General features: G+C 42.9%; 1 protein-coding gene across 14 annotated transcripts in view; it reads left to right on the top strand.

Annotated features, from left to right (window-relative positions):
• The window catches only part of kidins220a (kinase D-interacting substrate 220a), a 56,617-nt gene that overhangs the window by 30,303 nt on the left and 12,837 nt on the right, over positions 1–13,477 (top strand). For 9 of the 14 annotated variants that reach the window (XM_058398283.1, XM_058398281.1, XM_058398285.1 and 6 more), the window contains exons 22-25: positions 310–472; positions 12,041–12,219; positions 12,847–13,046; positions 13,268–13,384. In XM_058398283.1, the coding sequence (XP_058254266.1) occupies positions 310–472; positions 12,041–12,219; positions 12,847–13,046; positions 13,268–13,384 (659 nt within the window). Of the gene's footprint in view, positions 1–309; positions 473–12,040; positions 12,220–12,846; positions 13,047–13,199; positions 13,385–13,477 lie in introns of those variants that run through there. The other 5 variants (XM_058398287.1, XM_058398286.1, XM_058398293.1 and 2 more) reach the window with 2 other exon arrangements.

The raw sequence follows: 13,477 nt of genomic DNA, 5'->3' as shown, positions 1-13,477 counted from the left end.
TATTGGTAATAAGGGCTTCTAGAAGTCTTGTTATATGTTGTATCAGTTTCCTTGACCAAAAAATATAGCATTTACAGATACCATAATATACTGAATGCTCGGATCTTAACGCATCTCTATCATCCCACAGAGGTGTTTACTGGAAATGATTACACATTATGGATACTTTTTTCTTTAAAACAGCATTATTCTAGTTGTTATTCTATGGTACATTAATAGGAATCTTCTTTAATTCTTCAATACCTCTTTAACTTTTCATTATTAAAGTGATTTCACACGTATTATAATAATATATATTTGTTACGACAGGGCGCCTTCTCCGAGCCAATCAGATCATCTTCAACTGGGATCGGCTGGCATCATGGATCAACCTAACGGAGGAGTGGCCGTACCGGACGTCCTGGCTCATCCTTTTCCTGGAGGAGAATGACGTCGTCTCGGACCAGGTCACGCTCAAAACCATCTACGAGAGGTCAGATTGCGTGCCTGCTCTTCAGTACCCTTCTTGTGTTTATGTTAGAACAGCGTCTTCTAGCATCCCGTCTGCTCGAAATAGCTGTTAACAGCCCAATCAACACATGCACTTACAACAAGTTACGTTTCAGTTTGACACAAAAGTTCACAGCAGTCACAAGGTTTAACAGCGCGAGTGACTCCAGTAAACATTCGACACTACATTCCGCTCTTCCTCTGACCTGAAGGTGGCAGTAGAGAATTTTTTTTTTCTTGTAGAGGAAATTCTATCCCCTGTATCACTTCTGACCTGGTCAGGAAGAGACCTTTCAATGGAGTAATGGGTTTTGCCCTTTCTGTTCAGCCAGTGAAGCTGCTTTTATGTGTCAAATGTCACAGAAATTATTTTTTAAAATAACCAACTCACTGTTCTTGTAAAATACTGCACTGAACATTGGCATGCACTTGACTTGATAAGTTTTTGCCTAATTCATTGTTAGACTAGTGAACGCAGAGGGTAGAATAAGGAGGTGTGTGTGTGTTTGTGTGTGTGAAGCAGTTGCTGCTGTTGCTCAGGGCTTGGCCTTTAAAGGTTGCTTTCTGTCACACTGCACTAGCATGCTGTGACTCCCCAGGCTGTGGAAGTGTCGGAGCGCCTCAGTGTCAGCATCTGCTCCCTCTTACACAGCCCGACTCTCTCTCTTTCTCTTTCTCTCTTTCTCTCACACTCACACACTCTCTGTTCTTGAACCATGTTATTCCTGTAGCGCATAAATGCACCTGCTTCTCTCCTCCTCCCTCTCACCCAATCCTGTCTCATCTCCCCACCTGTTAAAGAGATTTAGTAAAAGACTTCAGTGCACTAATTTAGAGCAGAACATTTTTGAAACGTCTTCGAGTTGTGATGTCACCACCGTGGACACATTTACACGAACTCGACTATTCTGTCAGGTCCAGGGTGATGATGAGTGAAGGGGACTGCAGTTTGGAGCAAGCCAAAGACGGTTTTGCCTATAGATAAAGTTTATTTTTTTTCCCCCTAATGTTCCTTAGCACTTCAGTGTGAGAGAAACACTAACACGTTTCAGGCTTTTGAATAAGTCGTAAAACAGTTTGCCAGAAAGTTGCTGTTGAAGGGTGCATCAGTTAGTGTGACAGGAAAAGGGTTGAGAAGTCTTCATCATGCTAATGTCAGTTTTTAATGAACTATTAATCAATGCTTGCTAGTTAGATGTCACTTTAACACTGTTGCTAATATCATAGTGATTTTTGAAGAAGATAACAATACTAAAAATAGAGAATAGAACTGATTGATAGAATTTACCCAAGACATAAGCTAAGAATTTCTCCAAACGCTTCTTGGCTTGTTCTCCTCTTTTTTAGTTTCTGAATCAGTTTCTGGCTCAAACATATCAGGCTGCATATATTGAGCTGATGCCATTATCATATCTCCTGTACACTTCCACACACACACATACAGTTTGTTCACATGAAACGTTCAGCCAATCAAAGCAGAGGTTATTTACTTAAAGATTTAAAGACACAGCAAGAAAGACACCACTTTAAAGTCCTTAAGGTCACTGTCAGATGAGATCACACGTGTGTTTAACACATAAGAGCACACAAAGGTCATAAGTGGCTTCAGGGTAAAAAGAAAATTCAAGAAGTGTGCAGTATGGGTTGTTTTAAAAACACAGCCATCAGCAGCTACAGATCTTTCTTTTAGATCTAAGGCTAAAAAAGAGCTGACATGCGTTGTGTTCTTATCTGTGCCAGATCTGTCTCCTGATGATAAACTGTCAACTTTTTCTTGATGCTCTCTTTTCACCTCTGTTTTCCGTGTTGGTCACGTGGTCAAGCGGGTGCTTTATCTCTCTCTCTAGTTCTTTTTCGAGGCATGAGTCACGTCACTTCATGAATCCCCCGGCTGCTGTTTATGGGTTGCTGTTTAAGTAGATTCTAGACATTTTTTTTAAAAAAAATCCTCCCCCTCTTCTCCTTTCTTCCTCTGTATAACTGTCATTCTGCGGTCAGCTTCATATGAAAGAAACTGACCCACAAACAGTCCGTTTCAGAGTCCTGCTTCCCTCTCGGCCTGTGTGTAGGGGCATTGTGAAACATCACTGCCCATGTGGCTGCGAGGTCAACTTTCCGTATACGCCCCAGGCCTGTATGTCGCCCCAGACTCCTTAGCCTATCAGGGAGCATGTTACTGAAGGATCGGTGAAAGAGTGAGTCAGCAATTCATAGGTCAGCTGTCACTCTGAATCGCACTCACAATGTGGTTTCTCTCTGTTTCGCGTGTGTGTGTGTGTGTGTGTGTGTGAGCGCGTGTGGGTGAGAAAGAGGGGGCTGATGGACGCATCATGTGCTTGGGAAGAGGACATACTGTGTGTGAGAGCATGTGGGCGTATTGCCTAGTTTAGATTTGTTTTTATGTTCTCTCCTTCTCCCTTTTTCTCACACACATTGATTTCTGGAAAAGAGAAGTGATAAAATACCCTTTTACTGACCTTGTTCTCTCAGAGTGGATTAGAAGTCATGAAGCCTTTAGGCTTTTTCCTGCGCTTTACAAAGTATTACGCCTTGATCTTTCTTTTCAGTGTGGTTTCAAACTTCTTAAAAAAAAAAAAAAAAGGTCTCATGACGCTGAGATATGAAATATGCGTAAGTAGCACTACACAACCCACACGCACACACACACACGCACCTTACTATGCCTTAAAAGGAGTCCACACAGACGAGGTTCATCTACTCAGATATGATGCTGTCGGCTGTGCTACCCCAGACACCCAGACACAAAGCCTCTGTGATATATGGCTGTGGGTCTCATGGATAAGTCTGTATAATAGACTGGTGCTCTCAGCATGGAAACAACTCCTTTCTCTCCCACAGTGGCCCAGTGTTTTAATCTGCTGCAGAATGTGAATAATCTGTTAATAACATCAGCCTGTTTTATGATTAACACAGAGGCAGTGCAGGCTAAAGTAATCTGGCTTAGAAACAGTGTGTGTGTGTGTGTGTGTGTGTGTGTGTTGGAGGGGGCAGCTCTAAGCACAAAGATCGCTGTGTCCTCAGGAGACACAGGCCGAGTCTGCACCTACACACAAAAACACCCTGACCAGCGTGATTCATCCGTTCTACTGGGAAAACTACAAATTGCATGTAGGAGGCCAAGTCAACGCTCCAGCGGCTCCAGCACACTTAGGCAAATTGAAAGCAAAACAAATCCGAAACGTTGAACACATTTTGGTTATTTATAGCTGTCAAATCAACACTTGGGCTGTGTTGCTCTAACATATTCCATGTTTCTCGAATGATCTTTTAGCTTATGTTCTGTCCGTTTCTCTCTGCTGTGCCCTCGCTCACCTGCTCCTTTTCTCCCTCACCTCCGGAGGAGAAACGGAAAGAATGTAATTACATTCGGACCATAAAAAGTAAGTCCGCCAGCAGGCGGAAGCCCAAATCGAGTGCACCGGTGGAGAGGAAGTGAGAGTTCTTCTGACGGCTGGTGGCCGTGATCTGGTGTGGAGTTTTTGAGCGGAGTCAGGTCCAGCGGGAGGTTATTTCTGGTGCTGCGCTCCGATTTTAGCTTGTCGAAAGGTGTGGCCCACCGAGCCGGCTCTGCTCCGACATCTGGTGTCCTGCGCGTGCCAGCATGGCCTGACAGAACCCGAGCGGGCTGAGCACCATGCCCAGACTAACCTCTCCTCTCCTCACACACACACACACACACACACACACACACACACACACACACACACATACACCTGACTTGGGCCGCTAACATATGTCGTTCACCCTCCCATACACACACACACACCTCCCATACTGCCAGAGCCCCTTGTTAATTAACCGTTAGGAGAGCTGGTGACACACGCTCCCACACAACCTTTCACACCCAGGAGTGAGTGTGAAAGCTCAGGAAAGAGCACATGCCCCCTCACCTTTTGTCTTCACCTCACTAACCGGCTCTTGGCATGACTCCCTCACACTGTCCTCCTGTATTTTTATTTATTTTTACCCTCCTCCTGTCGCACTTCCTTTGTCACTCATTCATTACGATTACTCCAGTGCTGCACCCTAAGTGCCAGTTGTAAAGGCGATTTCTCCAAAACTTTTTAACTAATGACACTTGAAATGAATCTGTGCAAGGCAATCAGAGCTAATTAGAAATACTCCTTTTTGCAAGTACAGAAACATTAAGATGACATACTGTTCATTCAGGATTACTTTAATTGGACCAATTATTGTAATTTTGGTTGCAATTACCGTCAGAGATAAAGGCATTTTTTCTGAGGCACATTTTGTTCAATTCCCTTTATGCGTGCTGCCTAATAAGGCTTTAAATATCACTCCACAACAAAAGAGAACAGCTTCCTTTTTTTCACTACTTTTGAACTTTTGTGCCCTCGAACGAGAGATTCTTTCGTCATGGGCCGCCTTTGTGCCGTTTCCGTATTTCCCTCACGTACCGAGCTTGTCTCGAACAAGTCTGTGAGATTTGCCCCGTATGCCTCTCCCTCTGCCTCTTGTATGGCTGCTATAGCCTTCTTGAGCCATTTGGTAGTGGGAATGAACCTATAAATGAATAGCACTGTAAATGCTTAGGCTGTTGAAAAACCTCCATCTCTGAAAAGGAACTTGCTTATTGAGGACACACAGAGTCGTCGCTTGGCAGAGTGACCTCCAGATGGTTGAGATGAGCTGGGGAGTGGGAGAAAGTGAAAGTTAGAAACAAAGTGAGAGAGCTGTGTGGTGAACAGAGGGAGAGGAGAGTGGATCTAACACTGGTTTGGAGCCATGCTGTCACACAGGAATTGGTTTTTGTGCTTTGTAGTTCCCAGGCTCTCGGGTTTTTTTTTTTTGACATCATGATGACGACGAGAGTGGGAAATGAGTGAATGTTACACTGGTATTTGGCCAAAGCTCTGAAGTATTTTTAGGGATTTAAAGATTAAAAAATGAGTGTTTCAGTGCACTGGAAAGCAAATTTTGTCGTTAGCATAGAAACAAATGAATGCTTATCGTCATATCTTCTGTGGCATTCTGATCTGAACCATGTGTATTTGATTAATTCACTGGGATAATTGGAAGGATATCAAGATCTGTGTTCTGTGAAAAGTCTTGGGGCTTTGAGAAAATGATGCTTAAATCAACTTATCTTAATGCAAGCACAAAATGGCATGGCTTAGATAGTGCTATGGTTTTTACAAGTCAGTTGCTTTCTCTGATGAATCAGAATCCTTTTTATATACCTCCACTTTGAGATTCTTTGACCAGAAATCCTACATCTCCACCCCGTTATTCACGTAAACCAAAAAAGACAGGCATCACAGCTTGTCAAATAGTAACAAATACTAGACTGTAGACTTCTGTCTTTCTTTCTTGCATCGTTTGGATCTCTATTGATAAGCATATAGTACAGAAAGGCCATGATCTGAAGTTAGTACTGTGTTAAACAGGGGTTAGAATGATGCCAAGACAGAGAAGAGAAGTGATGATGAGACTTGAGGGATGGTGGGTTGTGTCTTGCTTTTGTATCTCAAAGGGAACGTGGAACTGAGTGGGCTTGACAAGTGTAGGTGGGAGCTGGTTTGGCTTTGACAGCAAGCATCAGTGTTTTAAATTAGCCTCAGACAGCTACAGGAAGCTGTTGGAAAGAACACAGTGATGAGGTGATGTTCGAGACCTCGGGAGGTTGAAAAGGAGAGGTGCCGCCATGTTCTGGATCAGTTGCCCGAGTACTGAGGACTGAGTTGAGGACAGCAGACCAATCTGGAGATGTCAAGGGACCAAGCACCTATGCATGGCTTCTGCTGAGAGAAAAGGTAGGGTCTGTTTGACGTTGTATAACGGAATACTGCACGACCAAATCAGGTTAGCAACGTGGGCAGAAATCAACAGTCACCTGTCTAGTACTATACATAGGTTTTGTGTGTTGTCAGATGTTCAAAGCGTTCTCCAGAGAGATGACAAGACCTTGCCGTGGGGCTTCATCTCCAGGAACATATACAGCAAGTCAATCTTTGTTTCAGATAATGAGCTGCCATGCAGATATGTGGCTTACATGCTGAGATCTGAGCAGGAGTATGTGAGTCAGAGAGAGGAAATGAGTTGTGTCATCAGCATAGCAGGGGGATGAAATATTAAGGATGATTCCTTATGGATAAAGTAGGTATCCACATACTCGTGGGATTCCAGTGGTGAATTTGCATGCGGTTGATTGAAGGATCCTTTACATGTGACCTGATATGTCTGTACCTTTACTAAAAGCCATGTTCTGGATCAGGTCTGTACCTTTACTAATTTCCCATCTTGTGAGAATAGATAGACAGGAGGCTCTTGTGACCATGTTAAATGTTGCTAAGAACTCAAGAAGGATTAGGACAGATGATAGTTTGGCTGATCCAGTGGCTAGTAAACCCAGTAACAGCTACAAGAACAATTTCTTTGAAGTGGATCTCTTAGGTTAGATTCCTAGTGGCAGTTCTGGGTATGAAAGAAAGACATTTGCTTTAAAACAGCTAAGAATTTAATCAGACAGAAGAGAAGTGAAATTAACGGACTTGTCCAAAATGGGTAAGACTGTTTGGGCTGCATTTTAGCACCAGACATGAATCTTAAATGCTGAACAAGTATTTGACTTTCCCAGTTTCTCCATATCTAGTTTGAACCGAACATATTTGAAAGCGAACTATTGTTTTAATAATATCCTTGATACAAATCTACAATTTTTCTGAGCATGTTGACTCATTGTTTGGTGATTAGTAATGGAAGTTCTGCTCCAAGGAAGTTCCTTGTTACAGCATCCTCCATCAAACCATGAGGAAAAGATTAATCCCAGCCACCTTTTAACCTTTAATATTCTTAGCATATGCTGAGTATCTATCTATGTTTGTTCCTCAGTAAGGGAAATCTTGTTTATCACGTTAGCAGCTCTCTGGAAAGAAGTGAGTAATAACCTCTGTTTGCCTGGAATCAACTCTGCACTTCCTAAAGTTCTTCAGGAAGCAAAGTGCCTTATGGTGTGTATTTAGTTTACTTTAGTTTAGGATATGACATCTTCCTGAGAGGATTTCTCACAGACTGTTACTAAAGTAGGAGAAGCTATTATTATATTATGATTGCTTACTTCATACCTTCATATCTTTTTTGTGGTATCATAAAAGCTCAACTATCGCTGGATGCTTTCACAACATTATTATTATATAGCACTTGAGTTCAAAGTGTACCTTGTGTTTTTGGATTTGCTGTGAAATGAATTTTGAATTCACCTTCAGCCCTTTAGCCAAGGTGCTGGTTTTCTGTAAGGACAGGTTTTCTGTTTTTTTTCACCAGGCTATTGTTTTTTTTTGTTTTTTTTTCAGGTTTAGTTTTAGTGATCAGCGTTCTTTACTTTAACATGCCAACATCTTCCAGTCTTAGTCAGGCGTAATTAATCTCGTTTGCCAAGTGTAAGTTAGATTCTTGAAAGGAAGTTTCCAGTCAGGGGAGCAGTAAAAGGAAAGCTTGAATTTAGATGTGTTTGTACTTGTATGTATTGGTCATTTATGTGTATCCAGCTGAACTGGAACCCACTGAGAGGTTCTTTACAGAGTACCGTGTCTTTACATGCAATTGCGAATCAGCAGCACGGCCATGAACATGTTTGCTCTGCTTGCTTGATTGAGCGCCTGGCAGCTCCTCACCCCAGGGAGTGTTGACGGACGCCTACAGCTCCACGTGCCAGCCTGCCAGCTGCTCTCTGAGTCCCGCCTCTACTAGGCCACCATTGGCTGCCACCAGCAGTCTAGGATGTGTAATTCAGCCACCGTTGCTCTTTTTGCAGCGATACCATCGAATTCTCCTTATTACTCTCAAAACATGAATACGTTAGCTTTTCTGCACGTCTGGGCATCTTGTGTAAATGCTGAAAGGCTCTTGCCTTGCACCATCATCACAAGGGTGGCTGGAAGCAAAGTCAAGTGGCACGTTAATCGGTCAGCCGGAGGGGGAAAGAGTGGGAGAATTATGCTCCTTCCCGTCAGCTGCTGCTGTGTAGGAGTTTTTCAAAAAGAGGAAGAGGAGGAAGAAAAGAAGGCTCAGTCAGTGTCAGGATTGATCAGCATTTAGAGAAACGCAGGCCAGAAACCACCCAAGGCAGCCACGCCACTAGTCTCAGAGCCACCACATGGCTGCAATCAATAGTGTTATTTAAATATGTAACGGCTACAAGACAGATAGCCTATGCACTTTTTTTTTTTTTTAAAAGAGAGAGAGGAAAAAAATAAGAATGTTTTCACATTCGGCTGATCCCAGCGCTCCCATGAAAGATGACTGACAGTGCCTTTGGTTATTTGCATATCTCTCCCAGAGCAAAAAGGAAAAAAATATCACAAGCAATGTTGGAACAAATCACTTGATGTTTGGGCCAACTTTTCCTCCACATTGACTGAAAAAATGCTGTCTTTTTGAAGCGGATGGGGTTCCACTGGTGCGAGCCAATATAAATAGCGTTCTGCATGTTTTAGCCTCAGTAAACGATGAGAGTCATTTCAACAATACGCTAGCAGCTTTTGTGATGTGACTAAAGTGTGAGACACGATGCTGCTCAGCGTAGCCTTTTTAATCCAGTCTGCAAAAAGCAAGCTTGTGCAAAAGGAAGAAAGACCAACACATATCTGTAAAAGGGGAAGATGAGTAACTACCCATATGTCCTCAGTGACTGACCAACAGCAAAGCAATCCCCTCCCCACACACATCCCTTTTCCCATCATTCCCTGTTTATGCCAGTATGGCTGCTGTCAGCTCAAGCTGTTAGAACTAGAGCGTTCTGATGGCATGTTTATGCTTTGGTCTGGGTGTTGTATTTGGATATGGCCGGTGTCAGGACATTGTGTTTTTTTGCTTCATGCCAGATAAAATAGAAGGGCCTTACTGGAGCTTTCACACACCACCACAACCATCCATAACAGTCACTGTAGTGTTGTAGTGTTGTGTTTTGGGTGTTTGGATTCCACACCTGCCAGCATCCACACATATCGCCCATGAGTGACCATGAGACTGTCTGACCATGAGAGAATCAAAAATATATATAATATATCAAAAATGGTTACTGTTTTCCATGTTTTTAACCTCCTTCTCAGGACCTCTATTTTATATGATGATGATGTTTTGTTGAGGGAAAATAAGATTTTCCCTCATTAATTTGCAGTGTGGAGCTACGTGACGAGTGTCTGGTATTCCTGAACACGTAGATAGTGTGGAAAAAATTTGTGTGCAAGAAATGGCAATAAAAAGATGAATTGTTGCCTTTCACAATCAGGTTAAAGTCTGTAGAGATCCTTTAGCATTCTAGAGTGTGAGTAAGATGATGGTCATTTTCCAAATGTGGAGCATATGCATAAGTTCTTGCTGGAAAGTCTGGTGTGTGTTTTTAGTATATTTAACTATGTGCCTAAAAAGAACTTCTTGAAAAATATTGGTCACTTTGGAGACAGGCTAGTAGAGGAACAACTCTGTGTTTGTATGTGTGTGTGTGTGTCTCTTGTGACAGAGGAAGTCTCTTGAGAGCCTCTCGTCACTGGCTCCCGTTTGTCTGCGAGCAAACATATATGCGCACACAGTCTCACACACACACACCAAATAAACAATTCCAGCTGGATTTCAGGAGAAGCAAGCCACCAGTTCTGCCTAATCTACTGCGTGGGAAAAGCACCAGCTCTTATTCCCTTAAAGGCTCCATGTACTCGGCATCCACACCCCCTACGCTGTGGTGTTGTATAAGTTTATTTGCGAGCAAACTATTCATACGTCTGTATTGCGTGCTTGTGGGTGTCTGATATACATCACCCCGTCCTTCGGCCCATCCTTTCATGTAGAGCCCATCTCCACCTCCACGTAATGTCATTGCGTAGAAGGTCAGCCGTCGGCTCACACGGCATCCACTGATGAGCCATTGACCCAAAGGCCTGCTGTAGCACAGTGCCAGTCATTGTGCAGTTTGTCTAATGCCTTCTCTCCCACCCAGTGGATCACGGACCATGTCATACCCATTCACTGCTGGAGAACACAGCTGTCGAAAAGTTCACTGTGCTCCAGAGCCATCTGTATTTGACTCGGAGGTCAGAAGAAGAAGGAATTAGATTACAAATATATGGACTGGCCATATATATGAATTTGAATCCCTTTTAGAAATTGTCTAAAAATTGTCTTGCGAGCCATAAGTGAAATGAATAATCCGGGAACGAATAGGTTTTTCTCTATTTAAGAGGCAAAAATCTCTGTTGTACTATTGTACATCACTACACTATTATGGGCTAATTTGGTTTAGATTTTTGATGATATCTAAGATGCTTTTGAAGCATGGATCATAGAGTATGTATCAATTGAATCTCTACAGTATTGTTAGGTTCAGACAGCCACCTCAGCTACACTGAATATAGCAGAAGCTACATCTTTCAATGAGAATTAGAGTAAGAACATTTTCCCACAGCAGGTAAGAGACTCTTAGGGATTCACTTACTCCATTAGCTCTCTCCAGGTGCTTAGTAGCACCTTCAGCGCGTCAGCTTGACCACTGAGCTCCATTGTGCTCGCCTCAAACTCAAATTGGATTACTTAACCCACTGCCATGAAAGCATGCTAAGTGGTGAGCTCAATCGCTACGTGCTAAAGTCCGGGCCCGTTCCCAAAAAAAAAAAAAAAAAAAAAAAAAAAAAACAAACTGAAAAAAGCCTGTGCTTCCCAACCAGCCAGTTAGTATATGGGAAATCCCAGCTTTCCTAACCCAGCAGAGCTAACCCTCAGAGTCCTAACAGACAGAAACGACGGGGAGATAAAAGAAGAAATATTGCATGCACCAAACGTCTGCATCCATCAGTAGCAAATCTTCTGATATTAACTCCCATGCCAGAAAGTGATTTATCACATACTGCCTGACATTGTGGTTTGTTGAGCTCTAGGCTACTTTCTGTAGAGACCGAAAAGCACACATATTAAAGCAGTACAGCTTAAGATTGATGCATGGTCTTTAGCAGGCAGTCTGAATCAACATGCGCATGTTGACTACTGAACAGAAGCGTTATGGCTATTTCACACTGTGTAAATTTCAGTAGGCTTTCTACTTTTGCACTGTAAATAATCCCAATAAAACTGTATTCTATTACATGTTCTCTATGCTAAATAAGACGATAGACCTGTAAATAAAGAAAGTGACTATGCATACATCATCAATCAGTATTATTCAGGTTCACGCAGAAAAGGGGTCACGTTACCAGAAATATTTCAAAGTGAGCTTGAGCTAATCAGGGTCATTTTTTTTTTGCAATTACCATTACTATATTTGTAGCTGTCCCATGAGTTTCAGATCATCCTCTGCTGGCTTTAGATGAGCATTGAAGCAGAGGTCACACTTTAGATTTGAATAATACACCCAACTGCATTTGGTTGGAATTACACTAACTTGAAAAATCAATGTTTAGTGTGTAAGAGTTTCCAATAAAACTCTTGTTGTTGTTGTTGTTGTTTTTGAGCATCGCATATTAAAATGATATCTAACTTCCACCAAAATCGCTAAGAGAATCTTTCATGCATTTTGCTCCAGGATTTCCAAAAACATCCCCACCACTAAAGATGTGGAACCCCTGCTGGAAATCGACGGAGACATCCGCAGCTTCGAAGTATTCCTGTCCTCCCGAACCCCCGTGCTCACGGTTCATGATGTGGAGATGTTCCTACCCTGTACCGTCAACCTGGACCCCAAACTTCGAGAGATAATTGCAGGTACAGTATACAGACACCTCACTTACCAGCAGCAATAAAACGATTATCTTCTAGATCTGCTGAGTTTCTAGTTACAGGACACCAATTTTAAACCATTGAGATGGCGTTCCCTGTTATTAACCGTTATTAAGCTTCCGTGCTATGTTTCACAGCGTCAGTCTCCTTTATGAGGTGTGTCAAAAGCTCAGGCCAGAACTGTAAATGATTCCACTTTTTAGCTACGAGAGAGAAACAAGGCTTCTTTTGTGCTTAGTTCAGGATGTGAAACATCACTCAAAATTGCCTCCTTGTTTCTGAGTTACTCTGACTGCTTCTTTCCCCGAGCAGAAACGTATGATTACTGCACACAGGAAAAAAGTGTTGTCAGACTTTTTTGGCACATTGTACTAGTAATCTACTGAATCTTTTGGGAGGAGACTGTTTGGTCATCACTGTTTGTTGTTTTGAGAACCAGCCCACAGAGCCAGGCCTTTTTTCTCCTTTCTCACAGGACTTACTAAAAATGCTATGCTTCATTTGGCTAAAGTAAACCATGAGTGGGAGTAAATGAATGCGTTTAAACACATGTTAAAATTATAATCTTCTATTAGAAATTCTCTCTCTCTCTCTCTCTCTCTCTCTCGCTAGATGTGCGTGATGCCCGGGAGCAGATGCACCTTGGAGGAGTGAGCTATCCCACAATGTCCCTGCAGGAGGCTCCGGCGAGGCCGCACTCAGTGTTTGGCCAGGGTCCTGCAGCCTGCTCGCCTACCGGCTCTTTTCCTGCACAGACTCACAGCAGCTACTTCAGTGGTCTCACTGGCCCACAGCACCCCTTCTACAACCGGGTGAGACACACACACACACACAGCCATAGGCCTTGACAGACATGGTACACTGAACAATATAACCTACTGAATAGGCTGAAAAATGATTGTGGCCATGTTCTTAATTGTAGACGTTTTATTTATTTGGGTTTTTTTTGCTTTTCTGATATATAGCCCATCCCGTCCTGTCCTCATTTGTTCATGGTCTGAACCTTCTCCCTCTCTCTCCTCCAACTCCATAGCCATATTTCCCTCCTCATGTCTATCACGTGCCCCGTCATTATCCCGGCAACCCCCTCCATGCCCCCTCCCGCCCTTCCTCCAAACGGGCCTTCCTTAAGGACCACAACTCTGGACTAGTAAGTACACAAATAACCCATAGCGCCATGTGAGTATTTTAGTGTAGATAAGTGCTTCTCAGCTCCAGTCTTGAGAACACCATTGGCTGCACA

This window comes from Hemibagrus wyckioides, linkage group LG09 (assembly GCF_019097595.1).
Source record: "Hemibagrus wyckioides isolate EC202008001 linkage group LG09, SWU_Hwy_1.0, whole genome shotgun sequence".
NCBI classification, from domain to species: Eukaryota; Metazoa; Chordata; class Actinopteri; order Siluriformes; family Bagridae; genus Hemibagrus; species Hemibagrus wyckioides.
The sequence above is the reverse complement of the archived record's forward strand: the minus strand, read 5'-3'. Positions and strand labels throughout refer to the sequence as shown.